Consider the following 25,891-nt stretch of genomic DNA (forward strand, 5'->3'; position numbering starts at 1 on the left):
ATTCATAAAAAGAGTGGGAGGGAGCGTTGCAAACTAAAAACCATCATCGTGAATGTAGAGCTCAAACCTTTCTATTCCATTTGGCCCTGGTTTCTTATATCATGCATGATCATATAAATTTATTTCTTATATTTCTTTCCTGTCTTCTCCCCCCCCCCCCAAGGCATCAGTCTACATGGTTCTATCACCTCCTCATTTAATCTCCACAATGACCCTGTGAGTTACGTTGGGCAGTGATTGGTCCAAGGTCACCCCAGGAGCATCATAGCTGAGTAGGGATTTGAATGCTGTTCTCCCAAGGTCCATGTCTGACACTCTAACCATTATGGCAGAGGTGGAGTTCCATCTACTCATGTTGTCATGTACGTACTGCTGTGAGCTTCTCAAAATGATCTATAATACATTGCTGAGGAAAGGTTTCTGGAAGCAAAGCAGAAACAACTGGATACCTCTCCTAGGAAAATGTCCGTATTTAATATGAAACATCTAGTTTAAAGAACCAATATTTGGGCTAGGCAAGAAACAACAACAACCTATCAGTGCTAAATGAAGAAAATTGGCTGACCAGATAAATTTGGGAACATCATTCGGCTTCACCATGATAATATGACAGCAACAATCACAGATAACAATGGCTCTCAAGCCAACAATGGCTCTCAAGCCAACAATGGCTCCCCATTCACAGTGGGATCAGGTGTTAAACAGGTTTGTGTTATTGCCCCAACTCTATTCATTATTTTCATTGCCATGATCCTACACTTTGTCGAAGGGAAACTCCCCACCGGAATAGAAATCATATATTGAACAGATGGAAAGCTCTTCAATCTGAGCAGGCTGAAAGCAAAAAGTAAGGTTACCGTAATTTCCATCATAGAGCTTCAGTATGCTGATGACAACGTCGTGTGTGCACACTCAGAGGATGACCTCCAAACCATCCTTAATATCTTCTCAGAAGCTTACGAAAAGCTTGGCCTATCACTCAACATCCAAAAAACCAAAGTGCTGCATCAACAAGTACAAAATAACCCCACAAATCCAATTCAATGGTGTAAGGTTGGATAATGTTGATCATTTCTCCTACCTAGGCAGTTATCTTTCCATAAGGGCCAACATTGATGCCGAAATCCAGCATCGCCTGAGCTCTGCGAGTGTGTTTGAGGACCAGAGTATTCACAGGGAAACCAAAATGCTTCTTTACAAAGCTATTGTACTACCAACCTTACTGTATGCTTGTGAAACATGAACCACTTATAAAAGCCATTTCCAACTCCTTGAAAGATTCCATCAACGGTGTCTCCAATTTTTTTTACACATCACTTGAGAAGACAGGCGAACTAATACCAGTGTACTGGAAGAAGCAAAGATCACCAGCGTTGAAGGAATGATTCTTCAACATCAACTTCGTTGGACTGGTCATGTTGTGCGGTTGTGTGATGACTGTCTTCCAAAGCAACTACTCTATTCCAAACTTAAAAATGGGAAGCGCAATGCTGGTGGTCAACAAAAGAGGTTTAAAGACTGTCTCAGGGCAAATCTTTAAAAATGTAGTACAAACACCAACAATTGGGAAACACTTGCCTCCGAGCGTTCCAATTGGAGAACAGCCTTTACCAAAGGTGTGATGGGCTTTAAAGAAACTCGATCTCAGGACCCAAGGGAGAAACGTGCTAAGAGGAAGGCACGCTTGGCAAATCCACACCGTGATCAACTCCTGCCCAGAAACCAATGTCCCCACTGTGGAAGGACATGTGAATCCAGAATTGGCCTCCACAGTCACTTACGGACTCATTGTTAAAACTGTGTTAATGGAAGACAATTTTACCCGGCTACAAGTGATCACCAAAGAGAAGAAGATTTGGGCTAGGCAAGAAACAACAGCAACCTATCAGTGCTAAATGAAGAAAACATTCCTTTAAACAATATGTATAAACAATCCACTCTCCTTTATTTTGTCCACAACTTTTCAAAAACTTCTTTCATGATCTAATATATATGGCTCTGCCAAGGTCTTTTTTACACTGAGATTCCATATCTGCCCAGTATCTTCAGCTTCAACACAGGAAGATGCATTGAAACCAATGGCTTTCTGTTTGTGGAGTCACTGAGGACATTTATCACCATTACCATTATTTCTGATGCTATTATTTTTGCTAATGTACCCATAACGTAGTCACTCAATCACAAGAAGGTATGAGCAGGATTGGGAGAAACCTGCAATTTGTGGAAATGTAAAAAGTCAGTGGGAATGGGGTGGGGCAATGAGCTAGTAGCATTTCTACTCAAACCTAAATACCAAGTTTGACTTAGAGGAGTAAGTCGTGAAAACTGATTGAAAGGTGTTAGTTGGTTAGTTAGTTAGTTAGTTAGTTAGTTAGTTAGTTAGTTAGTTAGAACAAGATACAGAATAATATCCAGCCTTATGTTTCCGATCCACTAAAAGACAGAATGCAGCATTGATAGCAAACTAGAGTACCAATGATACCTGGGTGTTATGACCTCCTCACAGGTACTGGGTTCAAGTGACAGAATCTCCAGTCGGCTTCTTGCCAGTGACTTCCATTGGATGCACAGAGTACAGTTGCCACTGGCTTCAACACAAGGAATGGTGCAGGAGGCAACTGTAGACTATGGGCTTAATGGACTTACAAGCCTCTCTTTCTATATGGCAATGTGCATTGCTTCACTTACTTCACAATGTGATACATAGTCCCTTCTGCATTGGGGGCCCCCTCCTGCTCATTCCCCTGAGTGGCTTTGGACTTCTCCCCAAACACTGTGCTATGTCGCTGTGGTTTTACAATGCTTAAAACATTATTAGCTTAAAATAGCTTTTCTAGCTGCCACAGCAAACTGTAGCATCAAATCGGGGCTCTCCTTACCACCTTGCCCAGAAGACCTCATTCTGAAGAAGGCATTTCCCATAATGTGGCAAAGCGAGGCAGGCCAATTCTGTCGTCACCAATGCAACAGTAAAAAGAAAAAAAAGGAAAGGAAAAATGAATAAGGGGGTATGAGCAGGAGTGGGGCAGAGATTGGCAAGAAGAGGAACAGCAGCAGAGCAGCCACCCACCTCAGGCGGCACAATCGCTTGTGCCACGGCTACAAATATTGAGCTGGCTTTCAATACCCCAATCCCCTTGTCTCAAATGCTTGCATATGTATAGTTGTGGTTTCAACAGTGGAGAACAAAAGATGAGGTAAGCACAGGGCAAACGCAGCACTACTGAAGAGAACCACTTAGCTTTTGTCAGGAACTCTGGGTTCAGTAACTCAAAGGCACTTCACCTCTCTTCCAGTATAACTCCACTTCACATTCAGGTACAACCTCAACTTTAATCCTCTCTCATTCACCATTTTGTCCCTTTTTTTTTGAAATGCAGATAATGCTTGCTGCAGCCTGCTTCACAGTGACCTTTGGAGACTTAATTAATATTGGAAGTATGTAATGTGAGATTCTCAGGTGAAGGAACTACAGGAATTCCAAATTGCATCAATATTTCATGCTTTCCGCATTGAGATTCTGATCTTGGCTGGCATAATCATTCAGCTAATTCGCCCTTATGGCTCATTTCCATAAGCTTCCTCAGAAAAAGTTTCAAACTTCTCTGGCAAAAAAAGATTCATCGGAAACAAAATCACCCTCTTTTGAAATAGTTTTCAGGAAAGGTAAATCAGTTGACAGGTGTCAGTTTTCAGAGGGCGTCTATTCCAGCCACATTTGTCCAGCTGTTGCCATTTCTATGAAGTACTGCCCATCATTTTAGTTACAGGTAGGTAGCCGTGTTGGTCTGCCGTAGTCAAAACAAAATAAAAAAATTCCTTCCAGTAGCACCTTAGAGAGCAACTAAGTTTGTCATTGGTATGAGCTTTGGTGTGCACACTTCTTCACATAAACGAAAGCTCATACCAATGTCATACCAATGGCAAACTTAGTTGGTTTCTAAGGTGCTACTGGAATGAATGTTTTTATTTTGTTTTGCCCATCATTTGTGGGTGATGTCATTACATTATGTGATGTGGGTACCCCCCTCATTATATACTGATATGATGTGCAGGGTATACAGCTGAATACATTTTTTAAAAAAGAAGGCTTTACCTGATGGATGACCCACTCACTTATGGAGCAGGATTTTTTTTGTAAAGAATTTGTAAATGTGGTTTTATTGCTTTTAGAGTTTACTGAAATTTTGTTTTTTGAACTTGTGTTTTATTCTGGGGGGTTTAAATTTTGCACACTGTTTCAATCTATTAATTGTTGTTGTTGTTGTTAAAATATGTATGCCACGCGTCATCTGAAGATCCCAGGGTGGTTCACAACAGAAAGATACAAAGTGGTCTATGAATACAATACAAAGTAGTCTATGAATTTGTTAAATAAGTAATATATATATATATATGTTGAAATCTCCGCCTCAAGTGATAGAGGATCACTGTGAACCAATTCATTTTCTAGTCAAATGGGAGCTTTATACTGTAAATTTTACACACACACACACACACACACACACACACACACACACACACACAATTTTTTTTTATTATTTTTACCCCACCCATCTGGCTGGGTTTCCTCAGCCACTCTGGGAGGCTTTCAACAGAACATTAAAAACAGAATAAAAATTCAAACTTTAAAAACTTCCCTAAACAGGGCAGATAAAAGTTCAGATCTTAAAGAACTAAAGTCAACTTGTGGAAGGGCCTGCATATTCCAAAATCTCTCATATTGGGACCTCATGCTTCCATAAATACAAATCAAATCAAATATTTATTATTGTGGTCAATGACAAAGAACAAAATAAGCATAGCTGCCAAGTTTTCGCTTTTCTCGCGAGGAAGCCTATTCAGCATAAGGGAAAATCCCTGTAAAAAAGGGATAACTTGGCAGCTATGAAAATAAGAAGCACATAAACACATTATCCGAATGTGTGCAATAGACAACAACAACAACAACAACAACAACAACAACAACAGAACAAGACAGAGTGAAATAAACGGGGCATCAACAACTTAAAAGATGTAATCATGTCACCAGCTCTAAAGAGGAAAACGACAACGTGTCTGGAATCAATCCCTGTTGGGCTTCCATAAATACTGTTTGTTTTAAAATTACAATCTGTTCAGAATTCGGACAGAAACTTCTAGCTCTTCAGATGTTCTTTGGATAGAAAACAAATTGCTGCACAACACATCCTACTAAGGATGAATTTACATGTTTATATTTACAGAGGTTTCTAACTACAAGACTAAAGAGCTCCTAAATCTTTTGTGCTTGCTCCTAGTTGAGCGCATTGGAAGCATCCCTATGGAAAAACCATGAATTTGAGGTATTTAGAACAATTTCATTATCTGCACTCCATGGTTGCATCTCGTGGTCCATTTCTACATAATAGGCACAACTGACAGCAAAGAGATTAACCAAAAACATTTTAGGGGAAAGGCAAGAGAGAAATTGAATACATAACACAACAATTTATTTAAATGACTTATATACCACCATTAACATATGTCAATTTACACCAAGTTCAAACAACACACTCCCCCCCATATATAAATGTATTAAAATTCATAAAAATGACATGATCAATAAAATGCAAAGCACAATGACTCAGAACAATTTAACTAGGTAGTGGTTTATTAAGTACAGCAGCAAATTAAACCTTTTTTTTCAAGTCAGTTGTCTCCTCCAAATGCCTGTTGAAAAAAATGTGTTTACAAACCACCCCAAACTATATAAAGATGTGGCCAGACACATCTGAAGGGAAGGGGTTCCAATGTGAGGAGCCAGTACTAAGAAGTCCCTTCCCAGGACCTCCAAACCACACACTTCGACCTGCGTATAGCCTCATCTGTTGATCTTAAAGCATAGGCAGTTTGATATGAAGGAAGGTGTTTTTGCAGTATTTGGGTCCCCTACTTTTTAGGTCTTTAAAAATGTTAAATCAAGCACCTTCAATTGGTCCCAGAAAACAGCTGTGATTCACACTACTGTAGCTGCAATTTCTGGTCCATATTCAAGGACAGCCCCAGGTAGAATTCATTAAAATGGTCCAACTTGGAGGTTACCAAACACAAGTAACCATAGCCATGGTTAGACAGAATGTGGCCCAGACAAATGCACATCATTTCATTAGACTCTGGGTAGATTCTAGTCCCGTCCCCCCAATTATCTATCTATCTATCTATCTATCTATCTATCTATCTATCTATCTATCTATCTATTTATCTATCTATCTATCTCTTGTTCCTGGACACCAACCAGTGCCCAGAGCAACTACCAATAATATTGAAATACAATGCAAAGAAGATAAAAACAACAATTAAAATCTGATCAACCAGTGATCAACAGCAATCTTTAAACCACAATGAATTGCATTGTAAACTCTCTGCTAAATTGAGCAACTAACCAAAGTCTGGTGAAAAGCAAGCATTTAACAAGACACATAAATGTCAGCAATATGGAGGGGGCAATCAAGAGACAGTTGCACAGATGGAGGGGCCACCACTGAGAGGCCTCTGCCTCGTGTTACCACTGCATGGACTTTGTCCACTGCCGGCTCCAAAAGCATGACCTCCCACGCAGATCTTAAAACACTGGCGAGAAGGTCACAAGGGATTTATCTTATATATTTGCTTATCTTTATTTAAAGCATTTGCATATCACCTTTCATCTAAGCAATCTCAGGGTGGCAAGCAATAGGTATACATAATGAATTATTCATATGCAATAAAACCATACCGTTAAGCAGAATATGATGTGGCAGCTAAAAAAACGCACAGCAGGCTGAGAGAGTAAGCAAAATAAATTGCCTGGGGAAACAGAAGTGTCCCAGAACCTGGCACAGCCACATCATTTGAGATCCCCATTAAAAGGAGGTTGCTAAAAAATAATTTAATATGTGATGGGCTCTACAATCAATACACAGTCGCCAAAGTTCCTCATGTGTGCAAAAACCAGGCAATCTGTGTGTGTCCGCCCCCCCCCCCAAAAAAAACCTGGCTGTATTAGCTATATTTCGCCAAGCCAACATTCTCTGCTGGAGAACCAAGACATGCAAATCTATAATGATGCATTATTTGTCTTCTGACTATCCACAGTGGCGTTGCAACCGGGGTGGGGGGGAAGGTGCACCCCGGGTGCCATGTCTGCGGGGGTGACAAGAAGTCACCCCACGGGGGCTCACGGCACCGCAAGCAGCCATCACGCCACCCCAACCACATGTGGAGGATCCTCCGTTCGTGGCTGCAGCTGCGAGCATAGGATCCCGGCACCGTCCAGACGGCACTGGAGTGCCGCTGCCGACAAACTGCTATGTACAGCGCATGTGCAGCCCTGGGTGTCACAACGCCTTCCTTCGCCCCTGGGTATCAAACAGGTGCACTCGTTGGATCCATCAATTGTCCGATACTGCATGCAACCTCTCATGACCAAAGGGAAGTCACTTATGATCTCAGAGTCTGCATATGCTTTGCAACTTCAGCCAAGGGCACTTTCCCCCATAAACCATCTCAGGTTTATGCAGAACAGTGCAAGGCTTCATCGAGCTCCAAAGTATTGGGGCGGTGCAGCAACCATGCCCCAACTAGCGAGCCCTGGAACACACATTCCTCCTCTCCACTGTCATATTTAGGGCCTGGATGTCAGTGCTCTTCCCATCACAAGAGTATTATTATTATTATTATTATTATTATTATTATTATTATTATTAATTGTATGCCGCCCTATACTCAGGGTGGTTTGCAACATAAAAGCACATTATAAACAAAACCAGAAAATACACCATAAAAACAAAGACAACCTAATAATCCCCCTTTCCACAGCACGTTTTTAAAGAGCATCGGATGTCAATCAGTCAAAGGCCTGGCTATAGAGGAAAGGTTTTGCCTGGCGCCTAAAGGTGTATTAACCTTGTCTTATGAAGTTCCTTGAAGGATGGCAGGAGAGTGTTATGGAATTTAAGGGCACCACATTTCAAGACCCGGGCAAATCACAGGCATCATACACATTGGCAAGCCAACAGACAAAAGAAGATGAAGAAGAAATCAGTGGAGTCAGAAGACAAACTTGTGTTGAGTAATGAAACAAGATTGCAAGAAATCCTGACTTAGAAAACAACAAGGAAATGGAACAAGCCCACAAAATTAATATCGCAGAGAGTAATACACAACGTTACAAGGTTAAGAATGCCCTCTGACTGATCTTACCTTTGCCATTTGCGCTTGAACTCCATTTGCTTTAAGAGACGCTACTGCCTTCTGTGCTGCTGCTGGGCTGTCAAAATCTACAAAACCATAACCTTTAGGGGGGGAAATACAGAAGTATTCATTAATACCTTCAAAGAACATCCAACTTTTTAAACAACTTCTCTCTTATCAATAACGGCTTCCATGTTAGCCCTGCTCCCTCTAGCTACCAAATTACTCACAGCTGTCCATGGAGGTGCAGGTCAATTCTGTGTCCAGGGCAGCTATTTACCAGCTCCATCTGGTACGCGGGCTGAGACCCTATCTGCCCGTGGACTGTCTCACCAGAGTGGCACATACTCTAGTTGTCTCTTGCTTGGACTACTGCAATGCACTCTATGTGGGGCTACCTTTGAAGGTGACCCGGAAACTACAACTAATCAAGAATGTGGCAGCTAATCTTGAAATACCTACATTGGCTTCCAGTACGTTTCTGAGCACAATTCAAATGGCCTCGGTCCAATATACCTGAAGGAGCATTTCCACCCCCATCATTCTCCCCGGACACTAAGGTCCAGCACCAAGGACCTTCTGGTGGTTCCCTTGTTGTGAGAAGCCAAGTTACAGGGAACCAGACAGAGGGCCTTCTCGGTAGTGGCAGAGAAAAACAATTACCAGACTTTTAGAAGACAACTGAAGTCAGCCCTGTTTAGGGAAGCTTTTAATGTTTGACAGACTATTGTATTTTAATATTTTGTTGGAAGCCACCCAGAGAGGCTGGGGAAATCCAGCCAGATGGGCGGGGTATAAATAATAAATGATGATGATGATGATGCAATCCTATGCACACCTACCTGGGAGGAAATCCTATTAAACCCCATGAGGCATACTTTTATTTAGTTATTCCCCCCCCCCCAACTTATTGCTCACCCCCTGTAGCAAGACCCCAGGGCGGGCTACAACTTTAAATGCAAATATTTTAAATCACAAACTAACCCATTCTAATAGCATCTCAATAGTCTGTTAAGGTAATCCGGTGGTTCTCCCAACCTTTTTCTCTATGCCACATTCAGAATAAAAATTTGCTTGCACCACACCCCTTTTTAATGGGTAATAAATACTTTGGAAAACAAAAAGAAACAACTCATTGCAGTGCTTGATTTATAACTGGACTGAGGAGGAATGGTGGGGGGCGCCCCCCTTTCTCCTGAACCTTTCCGAGGACAGTATAGATTTAGAACAGTGGTTTGCAGAAGGTCATAGTTCAGAGGCTGCAGAGGGGGGAGGCTGGGAAATATTGGGAGAGGAACAGCAGGAAGAAGCAGCACCAGGGGAGAGACAGCTGACAGAATCAGTGTCCTTGGAAAGCATTCATGACCCACCCCTCTCCCAGGACCTGGCGAGCATTAAGGGTAGTAGAACGGAAAGCTCAGAGGCAGAAAGCTCAGATCAGCCGGCGCAGGGGTGACGTAGAATAGAATAGACTGAGGGGGTGGGATTTCACTTGGAGCAACACCTCATTCCTTAGACTCTCTCTGTGAATATTGAATTAATTACTTGGTAAGAACTTTTATTGTTTATCTGCTTCTTGGCTGCCACTGTGGGAGGGATCAGATTCCCCAAAGCCTGATAATAACATAGAACACAACTACTTTATAATATGATGACATGACATGAGACATCCAGAAAGTACAAAACAAAGCAGCTACATAAGAACATGAATCATTCCCCACATATAATATGGATTGTACTTGAATCTTCCTGCCACACATCCCATCGTCTCCTGACACACCACACCCTTTGAGAACCACTGGGGTAACCTTACGGGACCCGACAGGGTATACTACTCTGCAACTAGTCCTTCTGAGTAGACATATGTAGGCCTGCACTGTAAGGCTTAAATCCCAGACTATCTCCCATTTAACACACTGGTACCTACTTCTGTGTAGACATGCACAGGATTGTGTTATAAATGTATACAGCCGTACCTTGGATCCCAAACGCCTTGGTACTCGGATGTTTTGGCTCCCGAACGCCGCAAACCTGGAAGTGATTGTTCCGGTTTGCGAACATTCTTTGGAACCCCAACGTCCGACGGGGCTTCCGCGGCTTCTGATTGGCTGCAGGAACTTCTTGCATCCAATCAGAAGCCACACTTTGGTTTCCGAATGTTTTGGAAGTTGAACGTTCTTCCAGAACGGATTCTGTTCGACTTCCAAGGTACGACTGTATTATGGAAAGGGCAGGGTGACAGGCAAGGTAAAGTTCTAGCAATGAACACTTGTCCTTGTTCCAACATTCAAAAATTCAGAAGGGACAAATACTTGTTTTTACATACTGACCACAGAGGGGTCTCTTCCATTCTCTGACTAAGGATGATTTTTGTTGATCAACGGACACAATAAAGGCACAATGGCTTCTTTAGATATTTTATAATAAATATTATAACAATATAGTATAAATACAACAAATATTGGTTATTTGTTCATTGTCATTGTCTCTACAGCCGCAGCAGGTGCTGTAACTCTCTTAACAGTTAGACTTTGCCCCTGATGGCACACACTTCCACTATCTCTCGAGACAGACGGATGCCAACAACGTAACAAATAAAATACCTTAAAACACGTTGTTGGGGTTTTGTCTTTAAAAAAGAACATTAACACACCATGGGTTTCCGGATCCTTTATTACTGAACAAGTATTAAGAATGAACAGCAGGTCTTCTGGTACAGTACTCTGTCGAAAAGCAATCATCACAGCTGAACTCTTGCAAAGCACAAGTACCTTTAATTAACTTTAAGGCAACTTTGCACAGCAATTTAATCCAGCAGTTCCATTCTTGCAGGGTTTCCTTGATCATCAGAAAGAACAATTCCAATGTAGGGAGTCGGACAGCATGAAGAAGCAGATTCACCATCACATCCACAGCCCCGCCGGCTAGGGTGTAAGGTGTTTGGCGGGGGGGGGGGGAGTCCCTAAGGCAGCCTTTCTTAACCTTGGGTTGTTCCTGAACTATGACTCCCATCATTCCTGACAACTGTCCATGCTGGCTAGGAATGATGGGAGTTGTAGTCCAACAACTGGAGACCCAAAGGTTGATAAAGGCTGCCCTAAGGGGATCCTCCTCTGCTGCCTGCCCAGAAACACCCTACTTCAGGGCTTTCCATTGACTACTATCCACAATAGCTTCCCACCTGCCGGGTCAAAGCTTGAGACTTTCATTGCTCCAGAGCCTCCATAGAGTTCCCCCACTGCCACTAGCAAAGAAGCAGCTATGTGCAACCGTGATCCCTCTCCCATTGAGTCAGGATTGCAGTCCTGATAGCCAATGCAACCATTTATAAAATATCAACAATGGAGGAGTTTGACTTTGCAACTGAGATACCTGTTTTAAGGAATCCCACCTTTGCCCAGGATTTATTCACCCACTTTATGCGATCAGGAACAAGCTGCAGGGCATCTCAAGCTCACACACTCTCCCTCCCTTCTGCCCCTTTGGTGAGAGCTTCTACAGTCAAACCTCGGTTGTTGAATGTAAACCATTCCAGAAGCCCGTTCAGCTTCCGAAATGTTCAAGAACTGAGGATCGGCTTCCGATTGGTTGCAAGCGCTTCCCGCACTCAAGCGGAAGCCACTTCGGACACTTGGCTTCCGAAAAAGGTTTGAAAACCAGAGCATTTACTTCTGAGTTTTCGGCGTTTGGGAGCCGAAATGTTCCAAAAACAGAACCATTCGGGACCCGAGGTTTGACTGTACTACTTAAAGAAGCCACAATTCTTTGTTACACCCACACTCAGGCACTACGCTGTGCTTTAAACCAAATATAATTTGAACAACCCAGGATCTGACTGAGGGGTTCACTATTCTCCCCTCCTGAGTGGAGGAGAAGAGAGGCATTTATTCCCAGGCACCTAAACTCGGGGCTTTTTTTCTAGAAAAAGAGGTGCTGGAACTTGTTGGGGGAGCATCCAGCCAAAGTTCTTGAGCCCTGTCGCTGTGCGGCAGGTGAGTTCCGCCTGGAAGAACCCCTGCCTAACTCACAGGTGATGTGTGACAAGCCTTCAGCTTCAATTCCACATCTGCAAAAGGGGGGTAATAATTTGCACGAGACAAAAGACTGTACGAGTTGCATTAGAAATTCTTTACAAATTACCAAAAAAATAAAAAACTCCTAGTAGTAGCAAACAAATGGTAGCAATTACCCCCCACACACACACTTTTTAGGAAGAATATTCATAAATTATACACATAAGTCCAGTGCAAACTTACTGCGGCTGCCTCCCTACAAATGCTGCCACCAAAAAACACAAAAACATAATTAGCATTACGTTTTTATGTTTTAATTAACCGTATTATATTCCCAACCATATTCCTCCGTTTTTTAGTCTTTTACACAGCATGTTACAAAGAAATGAACTTGTTATACACAGCAGTCCTAAAAAGTATTCTGCAGCGAAGCTGTGAAGTATGAATTACTAAGGCCGTGATCCCCAAAACGCTTGTTCTGAAGTAGCCCAATCACTTTTATTATAGAATTAGTAACTGCAACTATGTTGAGCAAAAAAATCTACAAATTGCGCCCTTGTTTACACAGAAATAAGTCCCACTGGGCCCTACTTCCATGTAAGTTTACAAAGGATTCTAGGTCTAATTAGCATTTTGCATAATGTATTTACATGTCAGAAATCTTTACCTGAAGGGGTTGAAAGAGAAATGACACACTGACTTATCAACATTGTGTATGAAACTGGTAAGAATGGTTCAGCCAGTATGTTTATGATACGTCTAGCTGGCTGTGGTATTGGCAGAGATTCCACCACAGGAAGTTTAGTCACATTTCACACAAATCAAGCTACAAGCGTAGCCAAAAGATGTAATGGTGCTTTTGACTGGCATTAAAGGGCGACAATTTATACGCAGTGCTATTTTTTCTTGAGAAGGAGGGGCCGGAACACCTTCCTTGTTCTCTTATAATGGCAACCACATGAGAGGTGCCAGAACTGAGCTCCGGTGAGTTCTGGCTGAAAAGAAAGCCCTGTTTAAATTTATATTACCATATAGTAATATTTTCAACACCAGGTGCCTAAATGACAGTCCTGGTACAGAATTAAGAGACCAGGTTGTTCACCAGGGCAAGACAGTCTGAGCACATTACACTGATCCTGGCCCAACTGCACTGGCTACCAATTAGTTTCTGGACCCACTTCAAATTGCTGGTTACCAGCAGAAGCGAGTCCCTGCTCTGTGCTGCGCCAGTTTAGTGCAGCGCGCAGGGACTCGCCGAGCAGGCGGCTCGGTTTGGGCACGGCTCGTGGGCCGTTAAAACAACCCCCGTGGGCCGCTTGTGTCCCATGGGCCGCAGGTTGCCGACCCCTACTCTAGAAGAATGTTAGAAGAATTCTGCTGAAATCAGACCAAAGCCACATCTGGTCCAGCATCCTGATCTTACGGAGGCCAAGCAGATGCCTATGGGAAGCCCACAAGCAGGAGATGAGCACCCTCCCCACTTGTGCCCCCCCCAGTAACTATTCCCAGTAACAACCCATTATGGGAGCTTGTTGTTGTTGTTGCTATACCATCTGTATCTTCCAAGTATCTCAAGGTGTTGTACATGGTTCTCCTCCAACCCTGTGAACCCTGTGAGGTAGGTTATGTTAGGTCACCCACTGAGCTTCATGGCTGTGTGGGGATTTGAACCCTGCTCTCCCAGGTCCTAGTTTAACACTCTAACCGCTATGCCAGATTGTCTCGATGTAGTTCACAAACATCATAGCTAGTGGTTATTGACAGCCTTAACCTCTATGAATTTGTCTAACCCTACTTTTTAAAGCCTTCCAAGTTTGTACCTACCGGTAGTTATGGCATCTTGAGATAGATAGCAAATTTCATAGCTTAACTATACACAGTATTAAGAATTGCACAGTATTAAGAAATACTTTTTGCCTGCTCTGAATATTCCAACATTCACCTTCATTGGATGAGCCCAACTTCTAGTGAAAGATGGAGAAGATATACGTGTATCTGCTTTCTCCACACTATCAATAATTTTGCACGTGTCCCCTATGATGAAATACTACTTTCTGAGCAAAAAAAGACCCTAATATTGTAAAAAAAAAGTGAAGCATGACTTCTAAAGGGATGCCAGAGAATTCCAACATAAACAGAAAAGGAAGGAGAAATTGCCACAGTTCCCAAGGTTATTGTTGTATTTATGTCCACAAAGGATACATATTGAATGGGGTTTGGTTTGCATGGTTTTGACATTTCTTTTACACTGAAATAAGTGTTAAGTATGTAAGTTGCACTAAGAGTTACGTAGCATATGTAACTTCCATGAAATAGCAGACGGCGAGACAAGTGACGTAGAATTTGGCAGAAGCAAAATGGAATCAGCACTGTGCTGAATGCAGGTCAGAAAAGAAATCACTCTGACGTCTCAGAAGCAAGTACCACGCTAGCTTTTGGAGAAACGCCTCCAACTCTGAAATTTAATATGTATGTATCTTTGTCAAGACGGTCCATTGTCTTTACTAACCACTAGGAACCCCCTCCTGAAAGAAAGAAAAAAAGGGACTAATTTTACTTAGGCTTTATGGCGTGCAGAGAAATGATGAACGCAGAGAAACAGCAACTGTGAATCTATAGGCACCAGTCTGTGTATGTGTGCATTTAGGGGAAGCCCACTTAAAGACACAGCAAGTGGACTTTTATGTGTGCCGTAATAAGCTCTATCTGAACTCACAGTCAGACACTAAACAGCTATGTCTCCCATAACCTAAATGGCTGGGAGCCCCCTGCGCTCAGTTTCTCAATTCCATAATTAACTTGGCAGCAGGTTCAAATGAATTAAAACTGAATGTCACTATTTTTGCAACAAATCCCTCATCCTTGTGTTGTTGTTTTTTTTGCGGCTTGTCAGGAGAAGACCAGCGGAACAGCAATTAATGGTAAGCAGTGCAGTGAAAAAGAACCAAGTACACACTAATTAGGTCACTCACCAAGCACATTCGCTTCATTGGCAGATTTAATCAATGTTTTCCTGAAATGCCTTAAATCTCTTATGCTAATTTAAAGTTTTGTTATTATTGTTCCTTTAAACACAGATGGGATGCCTGGAGATTTTCAAGTGCTTTCCCGCCCCCGCCCCCTCAAAAAGGCTTTCTAAATATTATGCCTTACATTTAACTGCTTGTCCATGTTTCACAGGAACAGATATCATGAAATTGCACCAATTTCATTCTCAGATGCCTAAGAATATAATGGTTACATGGCTACTTTTAAAGAAAACAACAACACTCAGATGTGAGCATTGTGTGAACATTATTTATCTATTAAAACAGTCTTACACCTTTTCTTTAAACAAGAAATGAGATTCCAACTAAACATCAGGAAGAGTGCTGTTCAGCAGCAGAACATTCTCCCTCGGGAGGTAGTGGACTCTCCTTCCTTGGAGGTTTTTAAGCAGAGGTTTGGATGACCACCTGTCATGGATGCTTTAGCTGAGATTCCTGCATTGCAGGGGGTTTGACTAGATGACCCGTAGTGTCCCTTCCAACGCTACAGTTCCATGATTCTATGAAATGAATTTGACTATAGCCATATCTTGAGACCAAGCTAGTTGCACTTTGTTCTCATTGATTTCAGTAAGACCCAAGTTTAATTAACTTCGTCAGGACCCAATTCATAATTCCAGATTCATAATGAAATAAGCATGTTTAAATCTCTGTTTACAATAATAATAATTTTATTATTTATACCCCGCCCATCTGGCTGGGTTTCCCCAGCCACTCTGGGCGGCTCCCAATAGAACACTAAAAACAGAATAAAACTTCCCTAAACAGGGCTGCCTTCAGGTGTCTTCTAAAAGTCAGATAGTTGTTTATCTCCTTGACATCTGATGGGAGGGCGTTCCACGGGGCAGGCACCACTACCGAGAAGGCCCTTTGCCTGGTTCCCTGTAACCTCACTTCTCACAGTGAGGGAACCTCCAGAAGGCCCTCAGTGTCAGGGCTGAACGATGGGGGTGGAGACGCTCCTTCAAGTATACTGGGCCAAGGCCATTTGCAAGTAAATCAGCCTAGCTGGATCAGATCTAGCAAACAGCCCATAAATAGGCTTACTCAAAAGTGGGCAGATAACCAGAAATAAAAGCGAGTACATCTAAAATGAATTCAATAATCTATACAGTCCTGATAACGCTTCTCCCTTCCTATTTACAAGATTCGTGCACTCACTCCATGAAGACTTTGTACCATCAATTCTATAGCAAAGTTTCTTCTGGTTTACATCATGTGCCTACCTAGGGTATCTCTTAAAAGTAAAGACTAGCAGGTAGTGGGCATAAAAAGTGATTATCTGATAATTTACTATGCAAATTCCAGTGATTGTTTTATGCACAGTGGATAAAGAATCAAATTAAAGTCTTATAACCCTTGGAAAATTAGCGTTAGCAAGCAGTGAGGTTGATTTGCCCTTGAAAACTAAATTACGAAGTGCAAATTGTGTAACATTCACATAGCCTGTACCATCTCTGACTGCATAAACGTGTTAACCATGAAACATTTTGAATTATTAAAACCCATGATTTTAAGTTAGTAGTTAACTTGCAACTGGTCAGATTCCTATGTTAATAGATAATTAAGAGCAGCTGACAGCCAAAAGGAGAAAACATTTTCCACAACCCACAGAGGATACAAAATCATGGTCGAGGATATATTTATTTTATTTAGAATGACTCCCAAGACAGCCAGGTTTGTTATAGAGGCAATTTATAAACTTGAAGGTTTCTGTTCCCTATTGTTCATTTGGGGAAATTTTCACAGAAACTTCACCCTCATTATGGTACTTAAGCAGACGCAATATAACCGCAACCCTGCCACACACACCCAAATTTTCATTTCATTGTAGGGGTCATTTCCTTCATTTGTGTTTAAATTAAGAAAGACCAAAGTTTTAGCCCCTGTAGAGTTAGATATTCATTTATAAAGCTGAGGTCAGAGTGTATTAAAAGGGTGAGATTTACATGCCAATTCTAGATTCAGGATTGAGTCCCAATGGGGCTAACTCACAGGATTACGGTATTTGCTTGGACATAAATCCTACTGTCTTCAGTGGTTCTACTCTTAAATTTGTGTGTTTAAGACTGTAACCTTGATGCAGATTAGGAGGCAGGAGCTATTCTCTGTGCTTTTACTACAACAACAGAGGAAAGATTTTCAGCCGAAGGCCTTCCTAAACAAGGAGGCTACAGCCAAATGCCAAAAGCTGTAAAATGTCAGGGCTTGGTAAATCTCAACCAAAAATGCATTTTACACGGCGGGGCCGTCCACCAGCATGGGGAGGGCCTGTCGTCACAGTGACCCGATCCCTCATGATTGCGGGGCTCAGCCCCCCCCAATCATCATCATCATTTTTTATTTGTATGCCGCCTTTCCACAGTTAAAATCAATGCTCAAGGCAGCTTACAACATGACAAGATTTACATAATTACAAAAGTCGTAAACAATAAATAAACCACATCAAAAATAATACACAACCCAATGGAAAACAATTTCCACATAAATCAAAAACTAAAAATAAGAATACAGCATTAATATCACAGTTTAAAATGACATAGGTAAAAAATAACAGCAATTTAAACAAAAAACAAACCAAAATGGAGCCCTCTGCCTCACAGCAGCAGTGGCAGCAGTCCTTTATAGGCTCCACCCTAGGCCAGGTGGTGAGTGGCAGGACTGGGGCCCTCAGGTGCTGAGCAGGGGGGTCCACATAGTTTGGAGGGGAGGCCGTGGTGTCCTCAGCCCCATAGAGTTGGTGCACACCTATCAACTACCCACAAACCTCTGTTCTTCACCAATTATCCATCTCAAAACAGCAGAAAGCATTACTGGCAGCTTTCCAGAGGCAACAGATGTTCTTCCCAACGGTGGAAGACTGGGCCTTCTCTATCCTTCGAGAGGCCTCTGATGTCTCCCTGATTTAGGAACATTTCCACTGCCTGCTCACCATAGTTTTTTTTTTACTTCTACCACACTACCCCTGAACATCACCCTCTAAAATCCTCACAGCCAAACTCATCAGGGACCTTTAGGTGTCATAGTTAATATATATGCACTAGGTAAAGGTAAAGGGACCCCTGACCATTAGGTCCAGTCGTGACCGACTCTGGGGTTGCGGCGCTCATCTCGCATTATTGGCCAAGGGAGCCGGCGTACAGCTTCCAGATCATGTGGCCAGCATGACAAAGCCACTTCTGGCGAACCAGCGCAGCACATGGAAACGCCGTTTACCTTCCCGCTGTAGTGGTACCTATTTATCTACTTGCACTTTGATGTGCTTTCGAACTGCTAGGTTGGCAGGAGCTGGGACCGAGCAACGGGAGCTCACCCCGTCGCAGGGATTCGAACCGCCGACCTTCTGATCGGCAAGCTCTAGGCTCTGTGGTTTAACCCACAGCACCACCTGCGTCCCTATATATGCACTACCTGTAGCCAAAGTTTCCTTAGGGACATTTAAATAAAAGCAGAAAGGAGTTGCATTGCTCTGCTACTCTAGATGCTGAGGCAGTTTCAGTGGCCAGTAAGACTAGACTGTTAATTAGGACATTATTTTATTATTTAAACATTCTGGTCTTCATGAATTTTTAGTGTTCAGCAGATTAAAAACAGCATTAGGTCGACCTAGGTCATATGACGACAGGATAAACGAAACATCCAAATATTAGCTGCCTCAGAGACAGAGGACATTTGAATTCATGAAGCTGGGCTATGAATTGGCAAAATTTATTTCAAGCCTGAAGTGAACTTGTCGTTTATGTCTTTTGCAGCAGCAGTGTTCAAAGCAGAAGTAAACAGGATGGAACTGACAAGAAAGAGTAAACTCAATGAGCACACCAAACCTACCGTGCTTTATTGGAAGTAATATTTAGAACAATGCTTTGGCAAGTGGGTCAGGAAAACATGCAACTAAACCAAATTGATGAGCCCATCATTACTTAGATTACTCTGGGGGTGGAGTGATGGGGGAAGGCCCCTTGCGTAATAAAATGGTTTTCATTAAAGCTATACATCTACTTGGGGCTATAGGTTTCAGGTATAGCCACCTGAGTGCTTTTCTACAACTCACCTGCAATTTAGACAAATAGATATATTATAAGTATGAGACAGAACCCATAAAATACACTCTCCCGCAAACAGGGGTGGCTTTTACTCCCACTTTATAAGACACAATCCTCTTATCTGTTTGAACGCTCCAGATACCCTGCTGAAACTAAACATACATTTCATCATCATCTTGTTGCAGTTAAACTGGCAGTAAACATCAGTTGATAAAGCTGGCAATAAAACAGGAATATATATGTTTAATGCCAACAGATGGCAAGGAGTTGCTTTGGACATCATGATGTAGTAGAGAGAACAGGAAGCACAATTGCCTTGCACTTCAGTTTACCTGCTTCCTTCTCCATTTCATCCAAGATGCAACATTTACATCGCCCTCCTGGGCTCCTCCTCACATGAATTTCCTCGTGTGGCAAGAGGATGTGAGAATGCTATTTTGGGTAAGCCAGTGGAACAGAGGAACGCTTGCAGTTTCTCTTCCTTCCCTCCCAACATCATCATTTTTGAAGTGGACCTGACATTTCCTAGACTTGCTTTTGGACTCCATATGGGAATATGAAGCTGTCTTATGCAAAGTCCATTCAGTTCAGTTTTAGCTACCTGACTAGTAGTGGTTCTCCACGAGCTCAAACAAGGGCTCTATCCCAGACCTTCTCCATGAGATTGTTTTTAACTGGGGATGCTAGGATTGAATGTGGGACCTCTTTGCATGAGTGTTGCCCTTTCCCAAATCCCTATCACTGTTTGTGCCATACATATCAAATGCTAAACTTTTAGCTGGAGATCCTGGGAACTGAACTTAGGCACTCCTATATATAGAACATAACCACTATCACTGAACTATAGCTGTCCCAGGAAGAAGTGAAATCTTGAGAGAGAGAGAGTGTGTGTGTGTGCGCGCACACACACACACACACACACACACACAGTGGTACCTTGGTTCTTAAACACCTTGGTACTCAAACAACATGGAACCCAAACACTGCAAACCCGCGAGTGTTCTAGTTTGCGAACTTCTTTCAGGAGCTGAACGTGCTCCATTTTGACTGTTACGCTTCCTATTTGAGTTCCACACTCCCGTTTTGAGTGTTATGCTGAGGTCTGTTTTGTTTTTGCAGCTCTTTTTCGTTTTTGTGACAGTTCAGCTACTGATTGATTGTGTGACTGAAGTACATTGTTTATTGCTTTCATTTTGTGGAGCAATGGTCTCATTAGATAGTAAAATTCATGTTAAATTGCTGTTTTAGGGGTTGTTTTTAAAAGTCTGGAGCAGATTAATCCATTTTACATTACTTTCAATGTTAAAGCGCGGTTTGGTTTTGGAATGGACTTCCGGAACGGATTAAGTTTGAGAACCAAGGTACCACTGTGTGTGTGAAAATAAATATTGCTGTATTTTCTGTTTTCAGTAACTATTGGTCTTCTCTGGATCTGACTTTGTGGTACAGAAAGCAAAGCACACTATTCATCACTTGGAATGCTTTAAAAATTTACCTCAAGTTTTCATAATTTAAAACACATTATCACAAAGGAGTTGGGAAACAGAATCTTGTACTTCGTCCCTGTCCCGAATTTTACTGTGGTTTCACAAGCTCCAATATCCATGAGCTCCTGAATCCTTCAACGGGAATATCCATGGAGACCTCTCCTTGCTTAATGTTTTAAATACGTATATGAGAAATGGATCACAATAGCCTAGCTAGTCACACAATGGCAGAAAAAGCTGGGAAACCTTTGGTCTAAATGTTTATGAATTATAATTGAGCATTCAGGTGTTGTAACAACAAAACCTTTTATAGAACTATAGCGGGCACACAAAAAGGTCCGATAAAAAAACTAGTATTTTATCCAGATGAGTCTTTACAGTTTTTAAATATACAGAGAAATGTGTACTAGAGGTTCTGCGTCACTTTAGACAAATCCTGAAATGAAATGGTCCACTTCAGAGAGCTCCAGGTGTCATTCAAAGTGAAGCAGGTTCTGCAATACAGTGTGTCTATGAAGACAGATGTTTCTCTCAAGCTCTCCCCCATGGAGGTGGGTACAGTTTTGCAACTGATAGCTCTAGCTTCTAATCACAGGGAACTATTTTACAAGGGCTCACAAATGGCAGCGCTTTTGGCAAGAATGTTGAAGTAATGTATCATAATTGAGTGATCTCTACAGTGAATACAATTTTCATTTTTAAAATGCCAACAAAACAACGAAGATAAGAGCAAGTCCCTTTTTATCAGTGAATTTTAGCTTTAAAAAGTGCCTAGCATGAAAAAAGCATCTGTCTAAAATTCTGAAGGATTCATTCCCTGCAAACATCATCCATTTCTGTCTAAAAGCGAGCAAAGCTATAACAATTGGCTGATTTCCCCATCACCCCGTCAGGGAGGCATTATGTTTTGGATTAACAGATTTTCCAAAGTTGAGGTTCTGTTTCAAACTTGAGGTGAAGTTGGTGTTCTCCAAAGTGGTCCGAGCCAAATCAACCTGCTCTCTGAAGTAGGATCTGAACTAAAACTTCCCTTCGGCAAATACTCCTATAATGAATACTTATCCACATAAATGCACACAATAACCTCCCAAAATGAGAGAGGTGAAAACAATGCAAGGTTACTTTCTCCTCTCAGGGATGTCCCATTATTAAACACTTTCCCCTTTCAGCTATTCAACTTGATCAGACCACAAGCTGTTTGTGATCCCATCTACTCAATTTTTACCACTCCATTAACTTATATCTGATTAGGAGACCTGGGTTCAGTTAGGCATTGGGGGGGGAGAGACTTTTCACCCTGCAGTGAAATGTATTTCGTCCACCTCCAGGCATAAACTCATTCTCTGCTTCAGAAGAGCTATTCAACACTTAATCACATAGGTGGAATAAAAGCAGGTATTTCCTATTTGAAACCCAAATTGAGCCTACTGCAGGAATTTAACTCAAGATATGAAGAACATACTAAAAGCCCTGCTGAGCAAAACCAAACTCCAATACCCTGGTCCCCCCCCCCAGTGCCAAACAGCTGTCTCTGGGACACCCACCAAGCAGGCCATGAGGACAACAGATCCACAGCAACTGGTATTCAGTCAAGGTGCCTCTTATCCTAGAGGTAGCACAGAGCTATCGTAGTTGGTAGCCACCAATAACCATATCTTCCATGAATTTCTATGAATTCCTGGTACGCAGGCGGAGACCCTACCTGCCCACGGACTGTCTCGCCAGAGTGGTGCATGCTCAGGTTATCTCCCGCTTGGACTGCTGCAATGCGCTCTACGTGGGGCTACCTTTGAAGGCGACTTGAAAACTATAACTATTCCAGAATGCGGCAGCTAGACTGGTGACTAGGAGGGGCCGTCGAGACCATATAACACCGGTCCTGAAAGACCCTACATTGGCTCCCAGTACGTTTTTGAGCACAATTCAAATTGTTGGTGTTGACCTTTTAAAGCCCTAAACGTTGAAGGATTCAGGAGCTCGTGGATATTGGAGCTTGTGAAACCACAGTAAAATTTGGGACAGGGACGAAGCACAAGATCCTGTTTCCCAACTCCTTTGTGATAATGTGTTTTTAAATTATGAAAACTGCCTTGGGGGGTTGTAGCTCCCCTAAGCTAGAGTTTAGACAGGGACATTGCAGCTCCTTTTTGTGCTGACAATTGTTTCTTCCCTTCCCAAATAGCAGAGGTGGGATGAGGAATCTCGCTCTTTTCCTTTTAAGACAAAACTTTGAAACATCTCAGCACATATCCTTTATTATTTACTGGATAAACTTATTCATGTTTCACTTTGTACCTGTTCCAGGCTGGACAGACAAATTACTCTTTTGCTTTTGCTTAGACAAACAACTATGCTGAATCCATTTGTTCTTTAAAAAAGAATTAAATATTACATCATGGCGAAATAAATTAATTGACCCGTGCCGTGAACAAATAAATCACCAGGCCCAATATGCAGCTTCGAATTTGCAGCTCATTTCAGCAAGCAGGCTTTGCTTTTTCTTAACATATGAGTTAAGTAAGCCTTTCTGACAGGTGTAAGAGCCTCTTATATCACTTGCAAAGCTATGGTAGCAAGATATGACAGAAAATTAGGAGTAGTCATAATATCAGATGTTCCATATCACCAAGTATCATAACAGAAAGCCTTGGTACACCAAATAAAAGAGAACATGTAGTACAACCAATACGTTTTTTGCGGGGTAGGAAGGAAGGATGACATAACAAGAACATTCAGTTATGCCAACATTCTTAACAAAAATATGTACAGTACAAATGTCTATAGGATCTCAATAGCAAAGTGGCTGATTTTATTAATCCTGGGTTACTGATATAAAAATGACATAGCATATCTAGATGGCAGTTTTTTCATCCACTCTGCAAATGGTTTCGCTTTCCAGTTGTTAACAGATGTACCGTGCTACTTTCCCCTGCCTGCACTTTCTTGGCTGCCATATTGAATTTCCCTGTCCATCACGTTGCTAGAACTTGCCTGAACGAAGAACTTCTTTCACATAATTCTAGGTACTGCAGTGTAGAATTTGGCTGCTCCATTGGTCTCCATTATTTCATCTCAATATATCCCTTCTCCAACACTTAGGACTATGTTACTATGTTACAGCTATTCCTTCCATCAAGCTGGGTACCATGAATGGCCAAAACTCTCCAAGTCTTTCCCAAAGAGACTAAAGGTTCCAGGAAGAGAATCTGTCCTTGAGGTCTTTGTTAGGTGAATATACTTTTACAGATGGCTACAGAGAAACATGCTGATCATACTGTGGTTCATTACATTGGGAATGAGGAATCTGTGAGCTCTCAGGTATCGTTTGACTACAACTCCCCAATGATTCCTTTATTTGGCAAATTGGTGGTTAATATTCCAGAATAAATTGTTGTTAAATAAATAGGAAATAATGTTTAAGAGATGGTCTCCTGATATTTGTTGGCATCCATCTGTCAAGAGGCAATGGAATGCGTCTTTGGGGGTGAAGTCAACCCAATATCTCTATATTTTTAAATGAGATACTCATGAGGGGAGGAAGTAGGTGGTGTGGATGGGTGGGGGAAGGAGAGGAAGGGATAGAGACAGAGAGAGAAAAAAAAACTTGTAGGGTTGGGAAGTCCAGAAGAGTCTGTTGTGTCCAACGTGTGCAAGATCACCCTAATAATGTTCTGCTGGCACCTCTATCAGGGTAGTATTTGGGTCCTTATGTCTTCTGCATATGGTGTTCCATGATTTGCATTGTATGAGGTAATGCTACATGTGTTTGAGGTTTAAAGGCATTTTTGTCAGATACTAGAATTAGACTAGACACCCCAGTGGTTAAATGAAGATGATGCTCCCCCTTTAAAATGCAATGCCCAATGGTGGTTAATACAGGCTACCCAAATATTTGATATTGATAATGCTGGCCTTGCTTTTGCTTCATTTCTTTCTACAACCCTGTCCCCAACCGCTGCTCCTTAATGACTGCACCATTCCATTTATAATTATTCACTGAGTCTGCATGGTGACAAGGAATGTCAGTGAGCATGTCAGCTTTGGTGCTGAGAGCCAAGTGGAGCAGCACTCAAAGCTTGATGAGTAATCAAGGCTTATTTAATTGTAATTAATTTGTCACCACCCAGACAATTTGAAAACAAAATCAAAACATGCAAGTACCAGATAGGAGCCAGATGCTGATCCCACTAACACTATATCACAGTTGCACCAGCTTGCAAAGTCAACAAGCCTTTCCAAATTCATACCAATATAAGTGCAAGTACTAGAATACAGTCAGCAAAACATAATCAACAAAGTGACAGTCCATTTCAATGTTCCCTTCCCCCTCAATTCCGGGAAGCTGAAAAGAAATCTCTCCTCTGTTGGGTCCCACACTCATTTAGTAAAACAGCTGAAAATCTGCACAAGGACAGATCCATATTTCTAAGTCTAAAAATCCCAAGGTTGGAGTCTGGGCACCAAATCGTCCGCCATAAACCAACATTCTGACATTTTGGGGGGACCTTTTACTTTTGAACCCATGCATTTCCTGGGAAAATCTTTAATGGAATAACTCAGGTCAAGCAAGCCATTTCTGGACACCAGGCTACTGTACTGTAATGCATGCTGTGACAGAATGTGGCATAATGACAATTGCTTCCCCAGCAAAAAATTCAAATTTAAATGACAACACAGATGAGAGATTTAATTCTGAAGAGTCCCAGGACAGTTTCAAAGATCCTGGTTGTTCTTTATCACAAGATGAAATTTACCATCGCTCTGTAAAACAACTGGATACATTAGTACCTGTCTTGGTTACAGGTAGGTAGCCGTGTTGGTCTGACGTAGTCAAAACAAAATTTAAAAAATTCCTTCCAGCAGCACCTTAGAGACCAACTAAGTTTGTCATTGGTATGAGCTTTCGTGTGCATGCACACTTCTTCTGTTTCAGTGTATCTGAAGAAGTGTTCATGCACACGAAAGCTCATACCAATGCCAAACTTAGTTGGTCTCTAAGGTGCTGCTGGAAGGAATTTTTTATCTGTCTTGGGTGATTCTTCTTAAGGAGGTAGGTAAATTTTAGTCCTATGGGCCATAATCGCAGAATGCAACACTACCACTGCTAC

At 41.9% G+C, this 25,891-nt stretch overlaps 1 protein-coding gene across 3 annotated transcripts in view; it reads right to left on the bottom strand.

Moving 5' to 3' along the window:
* RBMS3 (RNA binding motif single stranded interacting protein 3) overlaps positions 1–25,891 on the bottom strand; it is a 746,746-nt gene that overhangs the window by 253,346 nt on the left and 467,509 nt on the right. For all 3 annotated transcript variants that reach the window (XM_035130054.2, XM_035130057.2, XM_060280656.1), the window contains one exon: positions 8,203–8,294. In XM_035130054.2, coding sequence (XP_034985945.2) covers positions 8,203–8,294 — 92 coding nt within the window. The remainder of the gene's footprint in view (positions 1–8,202; positions 8,295–25,891) is intronic.

The sequence above is a fragment of the Zootoca vivipara genome, chromosome 12 (assembly GCF_963506605.1).
Source record: "Zootoca vivipara chromosome 12, rZooViv1.1, whole genome shotgun sequence".
In the NCBI taxonomy this organism is placed as follows: Eukaryota; Metazoa; Chordata; class Lepidosauria; order Squamata; family Lacertidae; genus Zootoca; species Zootoca vivipara.